The sequence below is a fragment of the Megalopta genalis genome, chromosome 4 (assembly GCF_051020955.1).
Source record: "Megalopta genalis isolate 19385.01 chromosome 4, iyMegGena1_principal, whole genome shotgun sequence".
Classification (NCBI taxonomy): Eukaryota; Metazoa; Arthropoda; class Insecta; order Hymenoptera; family Halictidae; genus Megalopta; species Megalopta genalis.
This window is the reverse complement of record NC_135016.1, coordinates 18,765,160-18,790,809: the sequence shown is the minus strand read 5'-3', so window position 1 is coordinate 18,790,809 and position 25,650 is coordinate 18,765,160. Positions and strand designations below refer to the sequence as shown.

Here is a 25,650-nt window from a genome sequence, read left to right as displayed (position 1 = left end):
ATTGGCCAACGTTTTTCGTTAATAACTCGTTAACGATGCCTCGGGGAAAATTTTTGTAAAGGAAAAAGTTGCTTCGAATGACTTCAGGAACCTCTCATTTCCCGGAAATACCATAATTTTTTTGACACCCTGCAGAATGAAGTGTTCGCGCGTTCGGAGTACAATAATTTCTCTCTGAGAGAAATGAGATTGTGCGCCGAGACTGTGCACAAAAACGGACAATTCGAAAAAAGAAGATTACAGGAGATTATGATTGTTGACAATCGGTAACTATAAAAACGAGCCGCGAGGCTCGCACAATCGGATCTCCTTCTTCCCAAATTCATTGTTCACCATTTTTCTGCGCAATCTGAGCGCGAGCTAGGAAGAAATTACCGTGGAACGAGAGGATCGTGAATTTTTTTCGCTCGAAGTTAGACCGACGACGCGAACAGTTCGCAAGATCGTGCGCCGAACTTTCGGGCGGCCGATATCGCGGTAGCTGCATCCGAGCCGCGTCGCAGCCGGTCGTGCGAACAACAACGTGTGTATCAGCAGTGTGTGCAACATGACGCGTGCTAACAGTCCGAATCGTGGCAAACACGGCGTGTGCGCCCAGCTAAGTATACGCCCGGCGAAAACACACAACAGCTACGGAGCGGGCAGAGACACAGCGGGCGCGCTCTACGATTTACATACCTGTGAAGTAAATAGGCCTGGGCAGACCTGTGCGTCGTGGGATGTGCAAAGAGAGAAAAGTGCATTAGTGCGAGAGGGTGGGGGGGAGTTGTGCGACGAGAGAGGTCGGTGCCTGTGCTCGAAATTGGAACGTGCTATTACGTTATGCCGGCTTTCGTGACGGGGAGGTGTGCCGTGCAAGAACGTGGGGGGGCGGTAGGGGGGTGATGGTGCGCAAACAAAACCAGACGAACGTGTGAACGGCTGCGATGAAAGGTGAAGAAAGAGTGACGACGACGACGACGAAAAAAAATGCGATGATTATGATGAACAGTGAAAGAGCAGAGAGAGAGAGAGAGAGAGAGAGAGAGAGAGAGAAAGGGATAATATAAATGATGTTGAATGACACGGCGTGCGCTGTCACGTTAAACGATAACGACGATGTAACGAGAGCGTGGCCCAGATCACGAAGAATCGGCCGCCGGTAATTAGACCGTTCAAACTCGCTCGCCGCGTTGACGGCTCGAAAACTTTGCTCATTAACGCCGAGGCTCGTTTCGTTTTTCATTAAAATACGCCCGCCGCGATAATTGAGACCCAGGCGCAACACGTTCGCGTCTGGGGAGCTGCGACGAGCGCCGATCGTTGCGAATATCGCGTGATCGCCGGCCGGCTCGCTCTTCTTAGCCTGGACTAGTCCGTAGAATGCACTCTCAACGAATACCTTGGAACCTATGGCAATGTTTTGGGGACTGTAAGCAATTTTTTAGCGATTTTAGCAATTTTTAGTGTGTCTTATAGGCTGCAGTATACTGCAGGGGTGGCCGAAGCATCGATTGCGGTCGACTGGTCGTAAGTCGCCCGCCTGTTTGATGTTATCTATGTTCATTTTAAATGTGAACTAATTTTTGGCTTTAAATTACTACTTTTTTAATGATAGCTTAACACATACGATGTTCGCTTATAATTTTAAAAAACAAAAACGGTCGCCCGTAGTGATCAAAAGATTGGACAGAGCGTGTCCTTCAAGTTTTGTAATCACTTTCTGTCATCTGCGGTGGTGCGATTAAAAAATGCTTCGGTCAAAATTTAGTCTGTAATTGTAGGATAACAATTTTGCACATTCTTGAAGCAGAAATCTTTTCTTTTCTTCTTCTATCTTCTTTCTTGTCCAGAAATGCTTTTTACACGAAGAAAGTCAAGGTGTTCATAACGTAAGATGCATTATCGAAGGTCTAAGAATATGCGAACGCGTAGCCCACTGATAGAAATCATGACAAAATTATGTCCGAAATATCGTCGAATTGCGCTACCGGAAATGCCTAAAAAAGAAGGTTATGTCGAGAAGCAAAGTAAAGTCGAGAGTAGACAAGTACATGGAACCATTAAATGTCGTTAAGTGGCATCGAACAAATGATCGGTGTGATATCATCAATCAAAATCGGATACCTCAAATTCGCCGGGGCGTAGCCTAATTTTTCGTATGAAATCATCGCGGATCCAGTTTGCATGATCCAGATTACGCTTTCCCGCAGCGCAAACCGAATCTTGTCAACAAAATTTGCAGCGTGATTACGATTACGTTGGTGTTCTAGGCGGGGCAGAAAATTACACGTTCGGTGCGGGAGTGGGGGAGGGGCAGGGGAAAGAGAGAGAGAGAGAGAGAGAGAGAGAGAGAGAGAGAGATAGGAGCAGCGTTGCCGGCCGCGAAACGCAGGCTCCGATATTTTCCGTAATAAGCGGTAATAATTGCTTAATTAAACCGGACGGTGAAACGCGCAATGCGTTCCTGTCAGCGGCAGCCGCGTACGTCCCCTATCTTGGACAACTTTACCGTCGAAATGTACAGTCGCTGCAGTTATTGAACAATCCGCCGGCATTGTTCCACTGTTGGGAACACCTGTAACGCTCAATTACAGAGTCGATATCGCTCGTCGCCGAGGAACGAGAAAAACGTCTGCCGGGGCTTCGGCTCGCCCTTCCCGCGAATCCGCGATGAGTTATTTTCACGGGGCTGCGCACCCCGCAACCCCCTCGCTCCGCCGCCCCGGTTTATTGCGAGCAACGTTCGTTTCGTTTCGTTTCGTTTCGTTTCGTTTCGTTTCGTTTCGTTTCGTTTCCTTCGACGCGTACGCAGACGTGCTTACTGCGAATTAACGTCCGGATAAATTATTCATCCGGCGGAGCCGTCGTTCGACAATTTATGGAAACGCTCGCCGGAAGTGTGCGATCCCCATCCCGTATGCGATACATGCTTTGTCCATTCCATCAATGAATCGCACTTGCGAAACACCGTTCAATATGCCCCCCTCTTATATGTCCCCCGCTTTTCTTCTGTTTCACGGTTTCGCATAGATTCGCATCGGCCCTCGCATAAGGCCCTTGTTACAAAGGTGCGAGACATTTTGAAGTTTCAGCAGATACGGTAATGTCTCTCTAATTGACGCTCAGATTCTTCACGAAAGTGAACAATTTCGGAAGAGGAGATACGATTATTCGATCCTCGCGGTTCATTTGTTATAGTTACGAATTGCCAACAGCTATGAAAACGAGCTGCAAGGCTCGAATAATCGTATCTGCTATTCTCGAATTGTCCATTTTGACATTATCGTATTTCCATTTTCTCATTTCTTTAATAGGTTTTTATTTTGATTGCTGTCGAATGCAGAATTCTTAGCTCTTAATAATCGTACCTCCTCTTCACAAATTGTCCAGAAAAATGGACAATTTGGAGGAGACAAAGAGGAGATACGATTATTCGATCCTCGCGGTTCATTGTTATAGTTACGAATTGTCAACAACTATGATAACGAGCTGCAAGGCTCGAATAATCTTATCTCCTCTTCCCGGATTGTCCATTTTTGAGGAAAATCCCAGCGTCAGTTAGAGAGACATTACTGTACTTTGCATCGATCAATTACGGAGGAGCTGGTACAATATCATTTGGTCGGCAAATGTTGGCGCAGTCGTGTACATATTGTTATTTATAAATTATTTTGTCGCGACTAGAACGGAGTCGAATAGATTTTTATTTTTCGAATGCAATAGCTTCTGTCTCGATAAATTGTTAAGCTTGTCACGTTCATTGTCATGGTGAAATTCACGTTATTTACACGTGCGGTGCACATTTTAATGCTAGTTCTAGTTCGCTTTTAAAACAATCGTTCGTTCCTCCGCCCTCCCCCTCGTCATTATGCGATGCAGAATAAACCGCGTTTTCTTAATTATGTACACAGAACGGTTGTACAATAAAGGCGTACGATAACAGTAATAATAAACATAATAATAGTATGAATGCGTGTTTATTCGACGCGAAACTTCCTCGATGCACAATAAACTGGATAAATGTTTAACGAAGTCTCTATTTACTGTCGCCGCTGAAACGAATTGCAGTAGCACGCCATAACAATAATTATGATAATTAGAGTCTTCGTATAATATTTGTTTTTCATAGACTGTTCGCACGGAAATTCTAATAAGAATTAAACGGAGTGTGCGATTGCATAATATTATATTATATTATATTATGTTATATTATGTTATATTAAGTTATGTTATATTATATTATATTATGTTATATTATGTTATTTTATATTATATTATATTACATTATATTATATTATGTTACATTATATTATATTATGTTATATTATATTGTATTATATTATATCATATTATGTTGCATTATATTATATTATGTTATATTATATTGTATTATACTATATTATATTATATTATATTATATTATATTATATTATATTATATTATATTATATTATATTATATTATATTATATTATATTATATTATATTATATTATATTATATTATATTATATTATATTATGTTATATTATATTGTATTAAATTATATTATGTTATATTATATTGTATTATGTTATGTTATGTTATATTATAGCATTATAATTATGTTATAATGTATTATACAATAAATGTTCGAATAGACGGAGGAAAATTGAAAATTGTCGACATGAAATCGGGTACGCTGACATATTAACGTTAACGCATCGGCACAACGCAGATAGTAATTACTTATCCGTCAATCTTTTATTTAGTATCCTGCGTTATACTATTTGATGCCCGCAGAAGCATCCTCGGATGTATGATGAAAGCGGAACAGTAGGCGATGTCGCCCGCATGCGAATCCGATCGATTGTTCGACCGACGTCAGCCTATGCGACATCATTGACTGGGATTCAAATTATATCGCGACTTGTGATTGATTACCTTTTATAACGAATCAAATCGAAATCAATTTTCTTCCGTCCCCGGCGAACCTGACTGCGATACAATTATCGCGGGATATTCATTTAAACCGGCCGCTGCTCTGAGTTTTTCAACTCTTCAAGTACCAGATGGGTACAAATGATTTATGGTTGCCCTTCCACCGCAGTCACTATAACCGTACAGACTAATTTTGGGAGTGTGAGGAAGGGAGGAGGGGGAGTGACTAGACAGCCGTTTCGATAATTTACATATATTTGAAACGAGCAGTCGTGCTATCATTTTTATGAAATCTGCTGAGATCATTTCTATCGTTTCCAATAAGTTCGAGAAACCGATTTGAACGAATGCAATTTTGAAAATTCAGTGTTGACTGTGCAACACTTCGTTGACGTTTTTAACCATAATTTCAAGTTTTATTTGATTGCATGGTTCTAAGCTTTTAGAAGCAAGTTACACCAGTTAGCTGCTTTTAGCGGGTATACTGACATATATAGTAATTTTATAAATTTTTGTACATTTAATATTGATAATTTATGACATGCAAGTAACAGCAATCGCAGTTTTAATTCATTTATTGACTTTTGTTTTTCGGAAGCTTATGAGAACGTTGGCTCTTATGGAATACAGCAAATTCTTCGTAATTGACGCTTAGATTGTGCTTAGATTGTGCAAAAATGGACAGTTTGGGAAGAGGAGATACGATTATTCGAGTCTTGCAGTTATTATAATTGTTGACAATCGGTAACCATAATAACTACCTGCAAGGCTCGAATAATCGTATCTCCTCTTCCCAAATTGTCCATTTTTGTGCACAATTTGGGCGTCAATTAGGGAGACAAGTTATTTCGTTGATATATACTTTGAGATATCCTTTATTAAATTATATACTGTACGAAAGCGTTGCACTTAAACAAAACACGAAGATTGATCGAACGAATGCAGTACAATGACAGTAACCAGCACAATCTGAGCGTCAATTAGGGAGACTTTACTGTATATATTATGACGAGTATACCCAAAAAACTTAGAACCTCGCAATCAAGTAAAACTTGAGATCACGGTTAAAACTGTCAACGAAGAGTTGCACGGTCAGCTCTGAATTTTCAACGAGATCGCGACGACTAACTAAATAGTTAAATGATTAGCCAGCTCCAATAATGGGATCGAAGCGATCGATCCGTAGGAAGTAATAGAAAACTGTCACTTAGCCGCCTGTTCAGGACTATAAATTCTCGTCAGCGTGGGACCGTGGTAAACAAGACCAACCAGAAGGTGGAAGTCGTGGCTGTCGCACCGGAATTCTTAATTCGCGCAATAAAATTGGTGTCACGCCGGCTAATGCGTCAAAGTAATCCCATCTGTTGCGAGTCGTTCCGGGAAGGCTGCCCGGAAGGATGCAAATTGGGCACTGTCAAGGTGTAACTGGCTTCCCTTTCGGACTTGACAATCGAATTGAAAACGAACTCTGTCGTCGGCGACGGGGAAGGGTAGCGGCAACGTGTCCGGCCCGATATCGCGTTATTTATTTACCACGCTTAATCAGATGCGAGGCCGAAAGAGACACTGACAAAGTGGAAGTTTAGTCGATCGACGCCGACCAATCGCTGGCCGTGGGTAGGGCGCGGGGGAGGGGTGGGTGGGGGTCCATAACAGACAAAAGGGTTGAACCAGGTTATCCCTCATCCGTGGTCGCCGCTGGATAGAGTTAGTCAGACACGGTGCAAGGGTGTGCAAGGTGGCCGACAGTGACTTGATGCGGTTAGCGATTCGCGCTGGTAATTCGATTTGATGGTCTAATGCCTCCGTCACGTCCGACCGTACATATTCATGTAAATACGAATTATTTCCTGGGATACAAACCGGCGCCGTTGTGGTCGCCACGTTCGTTGACCACTCGAGCACCGCTTGAGATTGATTCCTTTCGAGCCGACTCGCCACCGGAAATTCAATCATGGATATTCAGAGAAGCCCGACTACGGCGTTCTACAATTTTAAAGGACAGTCGTAATATCTTTTGCTTTCGTTTCCTTCACTTATATATATAATATATATATATAGGGAGTAGAATAGAATAGAAGAGTAGAAGGAGGAGTAGAATAGGAGTAGAATAGAATAGAATAGAAGGGAGTAGAATATATATATTCTAATAGGAGTAGAATAGGAGTAGAGAATAGAATAGAATATAGAAGGGAGTAGAATATATATATTCTAATAGGAGTAGAATAGGAGTAGAGAATAGAATAGAATATAGAAGGGAGTAGAATATATATATTCTAATAGGAGTAGAATAGGAGTAGAGAATAGAATAGAATATAGAAGGGAGTAGAATATATATATTCTAATAGGAGTAGAATAGGAGTAGAATAGAATAGAATATAGAAGGGAGTAGAATATACATATATATTCTAATAGGAGTAGGATAGGAGTAGAATAGAATAGAATAGAAGGGGGTAGAATGTATATATTCTAATAGGAGTAGAACAGGAGTAGAATAGAATAGAATAAAAGGGAGTAGAATATATATATTCTAATAGGAGTAGAATAGGAGTAGAATAGAATAGAATATAGAAGGGAGTAGAATATATATATTCCAATAGGAGTAGAATAGGAGTAGAATAGAATAGAATAGAAGGGAGTAGAATATATATATTCTAATAGGAGTAGAATAGAATAGAAGGGAGTAGAATAGTAGTAATATATATTTTTTTTCTACTCCCTTCTATTCTATTCTATTCTACTCCTATTCTACTCCTCCTTCTACTCTTCTATATATATATGTATATTCTACTCCCTTCGTATTACGTCTCGTAACAATTTTTCATTTTCTATTCCGCTGCACTTTATCGACCTTCGAAGGAGAACCTTCGGTTTGGTTCATCATTTCCGGATTTATTATTCAAAACTCTAGGGTTATTATTTTTTAATCGGAAGACGGTTACCTTGGTTCGTTAACTGGGAGAGCTAACGTTAACGACGAGCTAACTCGACGGCTGCTGCATACTGAATTGCGCCAGTTTCTCAATTCCTGTTGTATTATTTCTTAGTGAACGATTATTCTGGACGAGTTATATTTTATATATATATATATATATTATTATTTAAGCTATGAATATTTGATGTTGCATTTGAATCCTATACTAATGGGTAATATAAATACACGACCATTTGTTTACGTCTACAATAATTTTAGCAATAAACGCATATTGTTGCCAAAAGTCTACATACAACTTCTATTCAAAATAAATACTCAATATTATTACCTAGAATTTTTCATTTACTTTTTACGTAACCTATGACTACATTCCTATAAAAAAACGATTTTTAAACATTCAAAACAAAAAACCATGCATTCAAGGGTTAAAATTCGAAATCAGACCTTTCCTCGATCCAAAATTACAGAAAAAAATCCGCGAAATCTCGCGAGCCATCGAGATCGTAGAAGACGTCGCCGGTGAATCGATCAATATTAGGTAACATCGAGCTCGTAGATTTCGGAACGAAGCGGAAGAAGTGCAACGGTAACGATAATGGGGGAACACGGTCTATTGGCGTAGTTCTCGAGTGGCGCTTTCGAATTATTCGCGTTTCGAGACTGGGGCTGGCCGTGCTCCAGGTCCGGCGTAGCTATCTTTAGCCGCGATACAATCAAGAGTTCTCGAAAAAAACCGCGGCGTTTTCTTCGGTTCAGTCGTACCGTATCTCTTTCTCTCCCGCCGTTTTTCGTTCGTTCTCCATGTAAGTTATATCGCGGACCGTGTGCGTTCGCAGTAAATCGGCGCTCGCGGGACGAACGACCCGACCCGTCCGTCCCCGAAGATACCGCCGCCGTTGGCCGCATTATTTGCAATTTAAATAATCCGACGGATCGGTGATTAATCGTCCGGTTCGACAACATTTTTCCCGGTCGGGCGAGCTAATATCGCGAAGCCCCGGCTCCGGGATTTACATTGGCCGGGGGCCGGTCTCGCGCGCGGAGCCGCGCACCTAAATTTTCTAGGGCAATCGCGGTAATCGATATCATATTTGTTGGCTCGCGGGCTCGCTTCGGGAAATGAAATTCGTCCGATCGGTGCGCGGCCGGCCGTGGGAGCACGTGTTCCTTGATTCACTGCCTTAATTGTCTCCCCGTCTTTTTAGTCCATTGGCAACCGGAGCGATAATAGGCCGGCCCGCCCGCCCGCCCTCCGCGAACGAATCGAACTGAAATTGAGACGAATGGAGGTATTTAAAGTTTCAGCGAATTCTGGCAACCGTTTCGCCGGAATCGAAATCCGCGATAGATAATCGGCGACTCTGTTACTTCTTGGCGTTCCAATATCGCGTTACGGTTGCGCTCGATGCGAGCTCTCGCGAACCAGCGATTCTCTGTTTAGCGCGTCTATTTTCTTTTTTTTATTTCGATTAATCGCGATGATCTTATTCAGCCTAAGATATTATGCGAATCCTCGTTAAGAAACGTAACGTGTAGGCGGCAAGTTAAACCCAGCGGTTTTAAAACTGCGGTATTTTGTTACGAAGTTCGCGCGGGCGACATGGGTTTTTAGTATTAACACTATGCCGACCGCAGATCTTAGGTACGATTCTTTTGTTTGACGCCGGCGTAATAGATTGGGAATGTTAGAGATTTAAAAAAATTTCGAAGATGGCGGTAATATAAGTTCCTAAAATTAAGATATGTCATCGAAGAATTTTCGTGCTTAATTCTTAGTTAAATAAGCGCAATGCTGTGGTTAGTTTGCTGCCTTTTAACACCCAAGAAATATAGTTCAAATGTCATTTGGTATTAATTAAGATATGTCATCCAAGAATTTTCGTACTTAATTCTTAGTTAAATAAGCGCAATGCTATAGTTAGTTCGCTGCCTTTTAACACCCAAGAAATATAGTTCAAATATTATTTCAGTTTTTTAAAAAGTGGTGCCACCTGCATACAACAGATAGTTTTTGCATGGCATCAGCGTTGTGCCACCGGACGGCATAGTGTTAATAACAAATTGTTCAGTTTTAAAATAACTGTGATTGTTTCATTACAGTCTGTCCTTATTGCAAAAGCGATGGAACACTATTTTAACATGTATTCTTATCAAAATTACATATTTATAGTTCGTTAATGTTCAGAGTATTATTAATCGCGGTTTAAATAAAATAGAAAAAATATAATATTCAAGAATATGAAATAATATAAAAATAATAATTCAATTGAGGTTGAAATAATCGCACATGACTCGGGACGCCACTTCTTTTCACCTGGTTCGCGGAACGTTAATCAATATATTACATTTAATGTTACACGAACTGTCTTGATATTAATTATGCAACCGCGAAATGGACGATTCTACCTGAAAAATCTCAGTAAGAAGTGTAGAATAAAAGTTAATCATACGCGAGCCTTTGTTTCGAAGAAAATCAAGATTAATCATTCCCCTGCGGTAGAAACAATCGTCCGTGGTCGGACAGATGAATTATAAATCTGGAAAAATGATTCAACTTGAAAAATGCAGATAACATTGTTTCCACGCGTGCCTTTGTTTCCAAGACAATCAAGCGTTAATCTTCGTCCGCAGTAAAAATAATAGACCACGATGAAAGAGATCAACTTTGCGGCCTGTAATTTAATCTCTTAGGCACGACGCGCCACTATACCGGGTGTCCCAAAAATGTTTCGCAATCCGGAAATGACGGGTTCCTCGGATCATTTGAAGCAGCTTCTTCCTTTACAAAAATGTTCTCCGAGGCACCGTTAACGAGTTATTAACGAAAAACAGTGACCAATAAGAATCGAGTACGCTCAGATCCGCTCATTGGCTCGGTCGCCACGCGCCAGCTGAGCTGGGATTCGACCGCTCGACCGCTGGCGCTGTTGGCTCGGCCACCTCGCGGCAGCTGATCTCGCCTCTCATTGGTCACTGCTTTTTCGTTAATAACTCGTTAACGGTGCCTCGGAGAACATTTTTGTAAAGGAAAAAGTTGCTTCAAATGATCCGAGGAACCCGCCACTTTCGGATTCCAAGACATTTTTGGGACACCTTGTAGTGGCTCGCTCATCATCTTCCTATGCATTGTTTCACATTTCTTTTGACTTCACATCGATTTACAACAGTGTTAACAATACACACAGTATACATACAGTATCAGACTCTGTACAGTACATATCAGAATCTGCCGTCCAGGGTAATAGCCTCTCGCGCAGTAATTCAGCCGTACCTAAATGATTGGACGCTGTTGGACGCGTCTAATAATTTTCATCGACCATTAACGAAACTAATTTCGTCGCATTCGAAAAGTACGAACAAGTCGTAAACGGGCGAAGATCCACGGTCCAGTAATCTCTGTTCGAGAGGCAGCCGGGAAGACAGTCGAGCATTCTCTGCCGTTGACAATGATCGAACCGAGCAGACGGAGGACGCGGAAGATGATTTTTGCTGGCGGCCCAGAAAGGCGGAAATCCATTCGCGAACCGTGAAATGAGAAATCGTAAAATCAATTGAACGTTTCGAAGCGGACGGGGACGCGCACGCGGAGGACGATCGTAAAGCTGCTCGTTCCGCCGCGGGAAAATGTGTTTAGCTCGACGCGCGTCTCGTTGACCCAGTTTTTTTTTTCCTCCCACCCACGTGCACACCTGTTCTTTGGCGGGTAATAGTCTTTTTGCTCGGTTCGGCTGCGAAACTTCTTCGTCCGACTAGAAAAGTTCCGAAGGTCCAGGAACTTTTTGAATCGATATGAAAACTGCCGCACTTCGGGCGGATGCGAGTGGAAATTCGTTTCAATTACAACGTTATATCGGGGATTGCGTCTTCCGCGAATTTCCCGCTTCACGCGTTTACGTTACAGGCGCAATTTTCGGATTCGGGAGAATGCGGACGCCGACGAGAATTAATAACGCGAACTCGCCGACAAGAAAAGTTTCGCAACCGGAAAATTCCGATGTTTTTTCTTTTTTTTAAACCGTGCAAGTTTGTTGCGAACCTTAGGAGAAGTTTCGAGCTGTTTTTATTATCGGCCACGATTTGTTTCCTTAGGGTGGAAACGACCCTTAACCCCTTGTCGACTCGTGAAAATGTTTAATAATAATTTATCGAGTGTTATTCTGTCCTTGAAAATTGGAATAAAATTCTAATCTTTTGTCATCAAGATTATTAAGCATTCGAGTAAATTTAGGCACACGATAATCACCAATTTTCTTTCCCTTCCAAGAAATTACTGCAATCGAAAAATTTCTAATCGCAGTAACTTCGAAGAAAATGATATGTCAAAGGGTTAAATATGTCGATGGGTGTATTCCAATTTATCTATACATCTTTAAACTACAACAGATATAACTAAAATTATTGCAATAAAAATGTAATAATTTTGTATGCTTTCCAGAGAGAAAAAAAACGATAAAAAGTATATTTGTTTAAATAAAAATATCCGCCACCATCGTCGCTTAAAATAATTCGAATTTCTCTCCGATTCGAAACCTCATCATAAAAATGAAGACTCATTATAAATATACGTTAAATATTTTAAATATTTCTTATCAGACAATTTGCCTGCTACAATGCAAATATTAAGATCGACGCGTTTCCGATACAATTAGAAACATTTTCAGTCTTCTCGCGTCACGAAATCCGGGCAAATAATTTCGCCTCGTATTTCTCAAAGTTTTAACAAACTCATCGATCTGCAAAACATTTTGGTAAGCGATACTTTCGCCGAGCAGCGAGTACGCGAAATTTCCTAAGACGGGGACGAGGACGCGCTTGGGAAGATATAGCTTCGTGTATACCGCAGAATACCGTAACGAGGACCGCGGCGCAAGGACATCGTAACGAGCGCTTGTACTCGTTATCGGCGCGCTAAGCGTGTATGTCGACAAGTCGCGGCGCAATTATGCCGAGTCCCCAGCGGCTAGCAATTGAATAACGCGGTTTTCGGCTGGCCTATATTAAACTACTACCATCTAATGTAATATCAATCGTCTTTCCGACGGTGGCGAGAGCTGGGTTAACGCGGCCGGGCTCTGACCGTTGGGAACCATTTGCTAATAGATGCCACGAGATGCCTCCATTAGACCGCAGGGACATTCCGGCTGGCAATATACCATCGAAGATTCGGACTAGAATTACAGGCTGCGAGATGACGCTAGTTACGCGTCGAAGTATCGTTCGCGTGCGATAATGAATTCGATAACAATGAACGTTACTCTGAATCGTGAGCGTGGGCGGTCTCGTGTTTTACTGCTAGCTTTGCTAATTGAAAGTCGATTCTTTTGTATGCCAGTTCATCTTCGACGGCCTCGAGAGACCTTGAATGCGATCTTGGATCATTGTATGCGTTTTTAGATACTTTGTGCCTTTTTGCACTTGACGAAGCGCTGAACGCTGAATTTACTAGAGCTCGTTGTTGAGGGGGTTATTTGAAATAAAAGGGTGTAGAATGAGACAAACGTAAATAACTATATTTAAGAAAGAAGTGAAGGAAACACTGTGAAGAAGCGCACAGTACGAGAGTACGGAAGAACATGAGAGGCCTGGGCGACAGCGCATGTTTTTATACCTGTGTAATCTCCTCAGGTATATGGAAACCCTGCACTTCGGGATGTGGAGGCTTTCCAAGACTCAAGAAATTACTTCTTGCTTCAACACTCATACTTATGAGATACTCAGGTACCCAGGTCTATTGGGCTATCTCATAAGTTCAATTGAAATCACTGTCCCTAAAACGTACATAAATACAGTAAAGTCTCCCTAATCGACGCTTAGATTGCGCACAAAAATGGCCAATTTGTGGAAGAGCAGATACGATTATTCGAGCCTTGCGGTTCATTTGTTATAGTTACGAATTGTCAACAGCTATAAAAACGAGCTGCAAGGCTCGAATAATCGTATCCTCTCTTCCCAAATTGTCAAGGTTATGTCAAGGTTAATTTTGGGACAATTTGGGAAGAGGAAATATATTTATTCGAGCCTTGCGGCTCGTTTTTATAATTGTTGACAATCGGTGACTATAAAAACAAGCTGCAAGGCTCGAATAATCGTATCTCCTCTTCCCAAACTGTCCTTTTTTGTGGACAATCTGAGCGTCAGTAAGGGAGACATTACTGTAGCTCAAATTCTATTTTTACTTGTAATAATAGCAAAATTTCTAAATACGTTAATAACTTAATATTCATACCAATATATTAATACTAATAATAATGTAGTATACTAATATATATTAGTATATACATATAAATTCATACTAATATATTAATACTAATAATAATGTAGTATACTAATATATATTAGTATATACATATAAATTCATACTAATATATTAATACTAATAATAATATATTATACTAATATATTAGTATATATATAAATTCATACTAATATATTAATACTAATAATAATATATTATACTAATATATTAGTATATATATATTCATACTAATATTCCGCTAATTGGCTCGGTCACCTCGCGCCAGCCGAGCTCGCCTCTCATTGGTCACTGTATTTCGTTAATAACTCGTTAACGGTGCCTCGGAGAAAATTTTTGTAAAGGAAAAAGTTGCTTCATATGACCCGAGGAACCCGCCACTTTCGGATTGCAAGACATTTGTGGGACATCCTGTATATTTCGATGTTATATTATTATTATTGAAGTTCGATCACGCGACCCTCGAACACCAAGTACATTGAGTCCAGACGAAACTCGCTCTAATGAGTTAACCGTATCGATTATTCTGTACCAAGAACTCCAAAGAGCTTCGATCGGAAAGCACCTTTTATCGCGCCGAAGGTGCGAACGTTTCGCAACAATGGCTGAGTACCGCGTCCATGGTAACCAGCACCTGGTTCCCGGGAGTCACAAGTCGACCAGTCCCTCTCGACACCATCTCCGGCCTACATCATCTCCTTGCTCCAGCGATCCGCTTTAACGGCGTCCGTAGCCTCGCGAGTCCGCCCGCCGACCCGCAGCCTTGTATCCGTCTTCGTGGTACCTATGTACCCGGGTCGGCTTATGTACTCGGGTGGGCGGGCCGAGGAACACCTAGACAGGGCGGCAGAGCCGGGGCCTTAATCCGCGTCGCTAATTTCCACGGAATCTACGCGTAATGCGATCACACTTGAGCAGGCAGAGGCGATGGCAGCTCTCGGCGAGCAGCAAATTCCGGTGCGCAGCGATCCGTGGAGGCGTGGCAGACCTCGATCTTTGCCCTGGCCCTTCCTCAGCCGTGTCTCCTCGGCCCTTCCCTTTTCGCCCTTCGGCCTCTTTCGGCGCCCGGCATCGTTCGCGTTCCATTGGCGCGTTCCGCGATATCGGCGGCCGCGCGACTAATTGGTGGTCGGCGATACTCCGGGGCCGACGACGACGACGGCGGCGAACGGCGACGCTCGGCGTCGCGTAGCCGCGTCCCCCAAACGAGATCCGGCGAAATTTCGTTTAAAAGTTTCGGCCAGCCGCGACGGGGGCCACCCGGCCTGCAACTCCGTGCAAGCCGCAAAGCTACTTTCTCATCTCCGTGGTAACGCTAAAACTGCGTTACGCGGCGCGCCGAGGACTCGGCGACCAGCCCGGGCCTAAATACCCCCGACATTCCAAAACAATACAGCCCCGGCTAACTTCCAGCGCTGACCTACGTTCTAACTAGCCGGGCTACCAACTTCTAACTCGGTTACCGGCTCCGTCTCTCTCCCTCTCTCTCTCTCTTTCGAGAGCGTGCTCTCTCTCTCTCTGTCCTGTCCCGCCGCCAAACTCTTTGTTTGCCTTGTCCTTTTCACCTTCGTCTCCTCGTGCTCCAGACCTCTCTACCCGCTCTCGACGCCTTTGTGCGTAGAGTCGCCATGTTTCGCAGCGATACAGGACGTCGCATAGTCTTGCGACAGTGATGACCACGTGCATTTGTAACTGTTTGATTTTTAGCGAAGAGATTGCGGGTTTTGTGCGCTGATTTGAATAGCTGCGATTTGATTCAATGGAAGGATTTTTGTTCTAGGGAGAAATATAGATATATATTAAATAATATATTATATATATCTATATTATAAATATAGATATATATAATAAATATATTATATATATATCTATATTATAAATATAGATATATATATAATAAATATAGATATAAATTTCTATAGAGAAATATAGTAAGTTCTCCTGAATTGTGCTTCAACTTGTAAGCAAAAGTGCACAATTTGGGAAAAGGAGATATGGTCACTAGAGCATGGACCTCGTTTTTATAGTTATTGATAATTGGCAACGGATAATTGTATTTTCTTGTCCCAAATTGTCCATTTCCGTTTACAAGCTGGACAATTCGGGAGAATTTACTGTATTTGTATGGGTTTAAAATGATTTATGCAGGGTGTTACGAAATTATGGCACTTCCGGGAAACTAGGGATTCTTGAGGTCATTTGGAGTAACTTTTTCCTTAGCGAAAGTGTTCTACGAGGCTTCGTTTACGAGTTATTAACGAAATACAGCGACCAATGAGAAGCTTAGCTGGCGTGAGGCGGCCCAGTCAACAAGCGCTCGATATCCCGTTCGGCTCATTGGCTCGGCAGCCTCGCGCCAGCTGATCTCGCCTCTCATTGGTCACTGTTTTTCGTTAATAACTCGCGAACGAAGCCGCGGATTGCATTTTCGCTAAGGAAAAACTTACTTCGAATCACCTCAGGAACCTCTTACTTCCTGTAACTACCACAATTTTGGGACACCTTGTACAAAACTACTGAACATCGATCTCTAGACAGAAAGCAACATCGAATTTATAATTTTTAATAAAAGTGAATTTACACCAATGTACGAAGCGATAAATCCGAAATGCAAAATCTTCTTAAAATAAGAATTGATGAATTAATTTAAAAAAATTAGAGTATCTGCCAGTTCTACCAATGTTTTCACAGTTTCCTGCACTACCAATTAATGCTCGTTAAACGCATAAAATCCGCAATCGATGAAAGAAATACCTCAGAACCAAATACCTGACAGTGAAGTCACATCGATACCGAATCGTAAATCACTGCACGTGACTTCGAAGTAACGCGGGGCTACAGAAACTTAAGAGTCTCTCGGAATATCCGCGTATCGTCTGCAGCCGATCGAAGAGTCGTCGTGGAAGGAAAGAGCACGGAATATCAATTTTCCTCGTAAATTGTGAAGCTCCGCCACACCGCCGGCGCACCCCAATCTTGTCCCGAGACACCGAGATTTCTGGACCGCCGTGCGTCGTTACATGCCACGTAGCACGGCGACGAGACGCGGCTGCTCGGATTCGACGACAATGAACTTAACTCTCAAAACCGAGAGTCCCTTGGTTATTTAATGAGCCGACGCATAAGGTAGTTTGTCGATTACGACGCTGTTAGCCCGGTTGGGAAGGCAGCGCCCGCTGCAACGTCTGAAACGTTTGCCTTTGCTTAAGATCCTTCGCCCTCGGCCGTTCCTCGAAGCATCGCAATTACGACGCCGGGACGTGCGCAACCACGCCGAGATCGGCTCGACGAAGGAAATTCGGATTTAATTGTCCCGCGCTCGGCAGCCGTGGGAGAGCGTATTCAGGCCCGATTCATCCCGATGCGTGCTTCTTTCCCCTTTGTTTTCCAATTTTACCCGTATTCCTGGCGGAATCGGGGGCGACGGTTTCTTTCAATAACTCTTGTAATTAGATTCTTCCGAGGGACATCGTACCGACGACCTTGATCTCGGTGAAGGACTCCGAGTAACTTTTAGTTTTGCGATTTTATCGGTGGTCTTTCGGGATTCGTGAGATATTTCGAGTAGAACACGTTCATGCGTATAGTTCTTCAAGGTTATGTCAAGGTTAAATTAAATACACGAAATTATGGACGAAGTGAAACGGATTGTAAAAGTCGAAGCCTCGATCTTTGAAACGAGCTTCAATCTTTCAGAATTTTTGTGAAACTTGAGGTATAGTAATTTCTCCCCGAAATGCCAAATTTTGGGTTGCTGTGAATTTCCTTGTGCTAGTAGTCCTACGCCTGTGTAATTTATTGCTTCGTCGATGCTAAAGGTCGATGCTAAGGATCGAATTGCCTTCGAATCGTTTCAAATGGCTTCCGAATTGTACTCGAATCTTGTCATATAGCCTCCGAATTGTTTGTCTTCGAATCGTGTCTAGTGGTCTACGAATTGCCTTCGAATCTTGTTCTATAGCCTCCGAATTGTCTTCGAATCGTGTCAAGTAATCTACGAATTGTCTTTGAATCCTGTTAAGTGGTCTATGAATTATCTTTGAATATTGTCATGTGTCCTCCGAATTTCCTTTGAATCGTGGCTTGTGGCCTCCGAATTGCCTTCGAATCGTGTCAAGTGGTCTACAAATTGCCTTCGAATCGTGTCATGTGGCCTCCGAATTTCCTTCGAATCGTGCCAAGTGGCCTCCAAATTGTCTTCGAATCGCGGCAAAAAATTAGAAATAAAAAAGTCAAGCCATCGTTTTTATTCTACTAGCATTACTATTAATATTACTATTCTAGTATTCATATTAATGTTCATCACAGTAACGTTTTGCCAACTGCCCCTAGTTTCTATAAAAAAAACCTCTCCGCGAGTTTCAAAAAATCGCGTCTTAGTATTCTCAGATCTGCCGCTTTCAATTCCGACCTCCGAACATTTCTCGGGGAAACTATCAATTTCTGATTTTCAAAAGGTTCTATTCCGTCTATCGATCTTATCGATTCCGTTCGATCGGTGACAAACAATGAACAACATCGAACTATCTTTACTCTCAAAGTCTCCAAACGAACGAGCGATCCAGGAGCGAAAGTGACCGTTCCGTCGCAACAGCTGATCAAAAAGATTCCGCCGACAGCATCGTCGTGTCCGTTTCGGAACAATGGCCGAACGAAACCGAAGATCCGGGCTCGCTCGGCCGCGTATCGGTAAGGGAGTGACTATTAATATTAAGCTTTTAACGAGGAACACGTTTACACGAAACCTGATTTAGCTTCGGCCAGGGGCTCGATACCAGCCGGTAATCCTGTTAGTCCGGTAATCGTATTTGAGGCACGGATCGTTAACTTATCGCTCCGCGGGAAATTTTACGTTGTGATTTCCGGGGACCCGGTGCCGTAGCCGGCGCTCACGGCGATCGATGAATTTATCCGGGGGTGTTCGCCCTCGGCGTGTGCAACGAAATACGTGTTCGTTCCGACGGTGGCTCTCTCACGGCCGTTGTTTTATCGGATAATTACATAGGAAAATCGCGGAAAATTCGATACGTCCGTCCGAACGCGGACGAGAAGCGTAGGGTAAGCGGCCGTCTCTCTGTCCTCCGTTCTCCGTACGAGCGCCGCTCGCCTGTGTGTCTCTCGATGCGTGCATGCGATGCGAAAAGGAAACAAAAGCTCGATGAACCACGGCGAACCGCCCGTGCCGGCCGGAACAGGTGAAAAATGCCGCGAGAAAAATGACGCGGGGGTGGCGCGGGGCTGAAGTTAGGGGGTGAAGGGAAGTGGGGGGGAGACAGACACACGTCGGCTTACCGTTGGTGAGATGCATGCGGGAGTGCTCGTCGGGGAAGACGGTCTCCGAACGGTCGCTCGCCGTCGAGCTGCTGCTCAGGGCGCTTGCGTGACCTCGACGAGTTCTTCGCCCTAAGGTCCCACCGCCGGTGCTCGTCTTTTTCGACGGAGCCGCGTACACCGTTTCGCCTGCAACCCATCAGAATTTTTCAAATGCCTCCTCTCGAAACCTCCGCCTCGGAAAATCTACCCGGGGCGCTCCCTTAACGGGGTATTCCCACTCGGAGACGTCGATTTTAGACGATTTATGCGATAACATGTTTTTTTTCGGGTTATTATGGAACGGAGCATCGAAGCTTCGCGTACGCGGATACGGAAATTACGGCAGGGGGGAACGCGGGAAACAATTTCTCGGAAAAAGATATCGTTGAAATCGGTTTCCCGTGTCTTCGGACCGAGCGCGAGCACTTAACGCTAGATTTACGGAAACCGACAAAATGGCGGGTTGCTGATTTTTTCATTTACGATTATTTGTATCGCGAAGATACATTTATGAGTTGTTTATTCAATTTATATGTTCCTTGTGACAAATGTTACAGTATAACGCTTGTTAAAAATCAGATTAAATGGCTCATTGTTACTTTTATAAATTAATATAAAACAGCTGTTTTTTGTGCCCGGTATCCGATTATTCATATCGTAAAGATACATTTATGAGTTGTTCACTCAATTTATTTATTACTTCCGGCAAATGTTACAATAACACTTGTTAAAAATCAGAATAAATGTCTTATAGTTACTTTTATAAGTTGATATGAAACAGCTGTTTTTTGTGCTCCGTAAATCTAGCGTTCACCAGGTAGCTGTGTTTGACGAGTATACTCGTCATGGAGAAGTAGCAGTACAATGCACTTGATTATACGAGACACACATTATCAGACTGAGACAGACATCACCGAATTAATTAATTACAACAAAGATATCGATGAAATCGAATTAATCGAATTAGCTAATTGTTCTCATTCTAATAACGAGCAGGATAACTTAGTGCAGACTTTTAATGCAACAAAGCAACCTTTGAGTTTAGTATACATAAAAAGAGGGTTAGAAATAGCCAAAACGTTAGAATCACATTTTATGAAAACCGATCCGTCAATATGACGTCATAATTGTGCTCGACGAGTATACTCGTCGTCGCTTGATTCTCGCGATACAGTAATGTTTCTCTAACTGACGCTCGGATTGTCCACAGAAATGGACAATTTGGGAAGAGGAGATATGATTGTTCGTTTTTTTGTTCCTTGTGGCTCGTTTTTTATGCTTATCGATTGCCAACAACTATAAAAACGAGCTGCAAGGCTCGAATAATCGTGTCTCATCTTCCCAAATTGTCCATTTTTGTGGACAATTTAAGCGTCAGTTAGGGAGAAATTACTGTACATATAGGCGCGCTCTCTAAAAAGGTGCTACGCCACTGCTTACAGTTTAAGCGGGTTTCGTCACTTCCGAGCGCGAAGAGACAAGCATTTTGGTCATTTTTTTCCGGCTCGGCTTAAGTAGAAGCGGAAGTGGTCTTTGGGGATGTTGCATATGGCCTGCAAGGTAATGGTTTCTACTTTTTCGTACATGCAATAAAATGTTCGTTCAGCAATATTTGATGTATTCGTACTTCAGAGAAGTACAGATAAAATTTTTGAAACCCCTCAAATAGAAGCATGTTCTTCGATGCAATGTTTAGTCCTTTTTACAAAAACGCGAAGCAAAATATTCGCTGATCAAGTTTGCATGGACCCGTACTTCGAGGAACTACGAATTGTTACTTCAAAGGGGGGGAGGAGAGGGGTTCTGAAAGCGTGCAGGGAAGCAATTTAAAATAAGTGAGTCCACGGAATAGTCGGATCTCGAAGGATTAAGGGGAAGACATTAGAAGGGTTGGAAAAATTGCTGCTTTTCCGAACTTTGACGCAAAGGATTTCGCAGTCCTTCGTTAAAATGAGTAAGAGGCTTACGGCTTTGTTCCTTTGGAAACGCGTGCCCAGTCGGTTCTTCCGGTGTGACCGGACGGGATGGGGAACGCGGAATAATATTTAATCTCGACGGCGAAAATTCGTTTCGCTGGAAAATCGATAGCGACGATTTTTTGATTCGCGCACCGATCAGCTGGCAATTAGCAGGAACGGTGAGTTAGTTTATAGTTCCATTTGGCGCGGCGTGCGAGCGAGATCGAGATTCAATTTTCTCGAAAACAACGATTCGTGGAAAACAAAATTTGTTGCTGCGATCTCGACGCGTTTCGAAAAGGGGAATCGAGTGCGGCTAATTTCTCCCCCCCCCCCTCGTTATCGGTGCATTTTCGCACGTGAAGTCACCTCGTAAAGTAAGTTAGCCGAAGGCAGATATTATCGACGCGGTATTCAATGTTTAAGTTTAAATCGTTCCCGATAACACGCGTTCCGGTCGACGCGATATTTTCACCCGACTTCCAGGAACAACGGAATATTTTACTCGCGCTTGTTTAACGAACGCTTTTTCACGCGTCTTTCGACGATCGGCAACAATTTCTCGATCAAAGCGACGATTAGCAATAACAAAATGTTTGCGTTCCGAAGTTTTGAAGCGAAACCTTACGCGGCGGACGGTAATTTCTTTCCGAGAATACGAAATACAGTAATGTCTCCCTAATTGACGCTCGGATTGGCCACGAAAGTGGACAATTTGGGAAGAGGAGATACGATTATTCGAGCCTTGCGGCTCGTTTTTATAGCTGTACGAGGTACAAGGCTCGAACGATCGTATCTCCTCTTCCCAAATTGTCCATTTTCGTTAACAATCTGAGCGACAGTAAGGGAGACATTACTGTACAGTAATGTCGACTACGATTATTCGAGCCTTGTGGCTCGTTTTTATAATTGTGGACAATTTATAACTATAAAAATAAACCGCAAGGCTCGAACAATCGTATCTCCGCTTCCCAAATTGTCCATTTTCGTGGACAATCTGAGCGTCAGTAAGGGAGACATTACTGTACAGTAATGTCGACTACGATTATTCGAGCCTTGTGGCTCGTTTTTATAATTGTGGACAATTTATAACTATAAAAATAAACCGCAAGGCTCGAATAATCGTATCTCCGCTTCCCAAATTGTCCATTTTCGTGGACAATCTGAGCGTCACTAAGGGAGACATTACTGTACAGTAATGTCGACTACGATTATTCGAGCCTTCTGGCTCGTTTTTATAATTGTGGACAATTTAAACTATAAAAATAAACCGCAAGGCTCGAATAGTCGTATTTCCGCTTCCCAAATTGTCCATTTTGATTGACAATCCGAGAGAGTCAATTAGAGAGACATTACTGTAGTAACGAAAAATATTTTCGACTTCGTTATATCGCACCGATGCCAAAATCTGCTGGTAACTGGTTTAGTAGATTCGGAGATATCGTGGAAGTTAATTCGATGAACAGAGTTCCGGAGAAAACGCGGCTGCAGGGTTCAAAGGATTCAAATCGCGTTAACTTCGTCAATTTCGGGGATTTGGGGATATCGATTTAGAAACTCATTTCCGAAACCTCATTCTTTGGGGAGCCGCGAAAAATCGACTATCCCGAGCAGCTAGACGAAAATACCCCCTTAATCCTTATAATAATCCGATGAACAAACCGCAGACCTTTATGCAAAATCCCGTCCGTGCGGCTTATCTTACGAAAACCGGGACCAGTGAAAAATGTCTTTCGTTAAGCAGGAAATGATATCTCGTCGAAATAATAATTACCTAGACGACTTCGTTTCTTTGAATACGGCTTATTAAATAATAATTGAGCCGTTTATTTTGAAAGTGGCATAAGTCACTTTACCGTAATATGAAAAGTGGTGATTTTTTTAATGTTTATACGAAATTATTTATACTGAGAAAAATATCAGTATCCTGAGATAACAAATACAAGTAAATCTTCTCGAAAGTTAGCATCCATACTTTTAAACGTGTTAAAACGCAAATCCTTAAATATATCGACTTAAAATCAAAGCTCATTAGCTCGCGTCAGCCGAGCTCACCTCACATTGGTCACTGTTTTTCATTAATAACTCGTAAACAAAGCCACGGATTGCATTTTCGCTAAGGAAGAAGTTACTTCAAATGACCCCAGGAACTTCCTATTTCCGGATTGCGAAACATTTTTGGGACACCCTGTGTATATATATTAATATATATTAATATATATATATTATATTATTATATTATTATTATTATGCTATTATATTATTATGTTATATTATATATTATGTATATATATATATATATATATATATATATATATAATAATATATATAATATTATTAATTATATATAATTTCATCTTGACTTCTAAATATTCGAAACATCTGAAAATCGACGAACATACTTCAGTGTCCATGAAACATACAATTTAAACAGCAAATCTGAACTACTTCCTAACGCGATATACAATAATGTCTCCCATACTGACGCTCAGATTATGCACAAAAATGAACAGTTTTGGAAGTGGAGACGCGATTATCCGAGCCTCGAAACTCGTCTCTATAGTCCTTGACAATCGACAACCAAAAAAAACGAGCCACAAGGCTCGAACAATCGTATCTCCTCTTCCAAAATCGTCCACTTTCGTTAACCATCCGAGCGTCAATTAGAGAGACATCACTGTATTACCATTTCTTCGCGACGAGTATACTCGTCGAAAACGGCTAACTGGTTAAATCGGTCGACGCCCGTACACCGTATTGGATTCTCACGTCGATGTATTTTGTCGTCTGAGTAAAAAAAAAAGAAGAGTTCCGTTCCTTGCGATAGCTACGCGGCACCGCCGCGATTTCCACGGGTTATGTTCCGTGATAATATCGTCCGTCGCCGATGCGACGGCACGGTTAATATTTACAGGAGCCGGAGACACGGGGTGCACAAATGTTATTCCGAACCGGAGGCGATCGTTTCGCTTGGATTAATCAAGCCCCCGGACGGTAGGTAGTCGCGGTAACGTAACGCGACGTAACAACGGGGGATTCGTCTTGCGGCGTTCACGAGTATCATCTAGCACGCGGGTCGGGCCAGAATCCGCTCGTGGCGCTAATTAACTCTGTACCGTTGCCGTTGCGGGATCTCTCCGATGATATGCTCCCGTTGTAATGATGCCGGCGAGAATTGGTGCTTTCCAGAGGGAACGGTGACGCCTGTCGATGATTCGGCGTCAAGGTTGGCGGCGGCGTCGGGAACGGCGTCGTCGGGTTGTCCGTGGTCACCGCGCCCTCCGTGTCGGAACCTGTGCGGTACGACCGGTCCCCAACACCTACGCACACAAATGTTTCCGTCCTCTCAATCGCTGTCTCGATTATATGCAAAATAATACATAATTGTTCGAGTTTATAGGGTAAGTGTGGGTATCACAGTAATGTCTCTCTAATCGACGCTCAGCTTGGAAACGAAAATGGACAGTTTCGGGAGAGGAGATACGATCGGACGAGGCTTGCGGCTCGTTTTTATAATTGAGTCGTTTATTTTTAAAGTGGCATAAGTCACTTTTTCAAAAAAATCGACTTAACCCTTTCGCTACGGCGGTTCAGTCCGCCGTAGCGCCACTCCTGAACGGAACCACCCGCCGAAATTGTGCACATTGCGCGTGGATAGTGTATTTGGGAAGAAAAGGGATTTTTCTTTAAAACAATATAGTTATAATTTCTGCATAAGGTATAAAGTTATTTAATAGGTAAAAAAAGTTTCATTAACAATGGAAAAAGTGAAGAAATAATATATAATATACAGTAATAAAATAAAACATAATATTCATAATACAAAACATAATACATAATAATTAGTCCCAAAGTTAGTACTTTCGATTTTCTATCCCTTTATGACATGTAACACAATAATAATGGGAAATGCAGGTAGAACAAATATAACTTGAATGGTGTGTCGTTTATTTCGGACTGTCGTTTGTTTGTTTCGTCAAAAGATTCACGCAATAGTAACAAGAAGCGATTTTACCAGCATGTCGGATATATCCGGCGTTCGTCCCCAGAGGGCGATCATGTGGATGTCGGATATATCCGGCGTTCGGCTCCGCGAGTGTTCATATGGATGACGGATATATCCGTCGTTCGGAGCGAAAGGGTTAATGGTAACACTAATTACAATTGAACGGTATCTTTTCATTTAAAAAGAAAAAAAAGAGTGACTCATGCCACTTTCAAAAAGAACGGCTCAATTGTTGACAATCGGTGATTGTGAAAACGAGCCGCGAGGCTCGAATGGTTATTCTCTTC

General features: G+C 42.4%; 1 protein-coding gene across 6 annotated transcripts in view; it reads right to left on the bottom strand.

The window, feature by feature from the left end:
- Positions 1 to 25,650, bottom strand: part of Ten-a (Teneurin-a transmembrane protein) — a 1,349,343-nt gene that overhangs the window by 748,639 nt on the left and 575,054 nt on the right. For 4 of the 6 annotated variants that reach the window (XM_033473288.2, XM_033473287.2, XM_033473289.2 and 1 more), the window contains exons 5-7: positions 24,474 to 24,677; positions 19,379 to 19,546; positions 679 to 705 (exon numbers count right to left, since the gene is read on the bottom strand). In XM_033473288.2, coding sequence (XP_033329179.2) covers positions 679 to 705; positions 19,379 to 19,546; positions 24,474 to 24,677 — 399 coding nt within the window. The remainder of the gene's footprint in view (positions 1 to 678; positions 706 to 19,378; positions 19,547 to 24,473; positions 24,678 to 25,650) is intronic. The other 2 variants (XM_033473291.2, XM_033473293.2) reach the window with 2 other exon arrangements.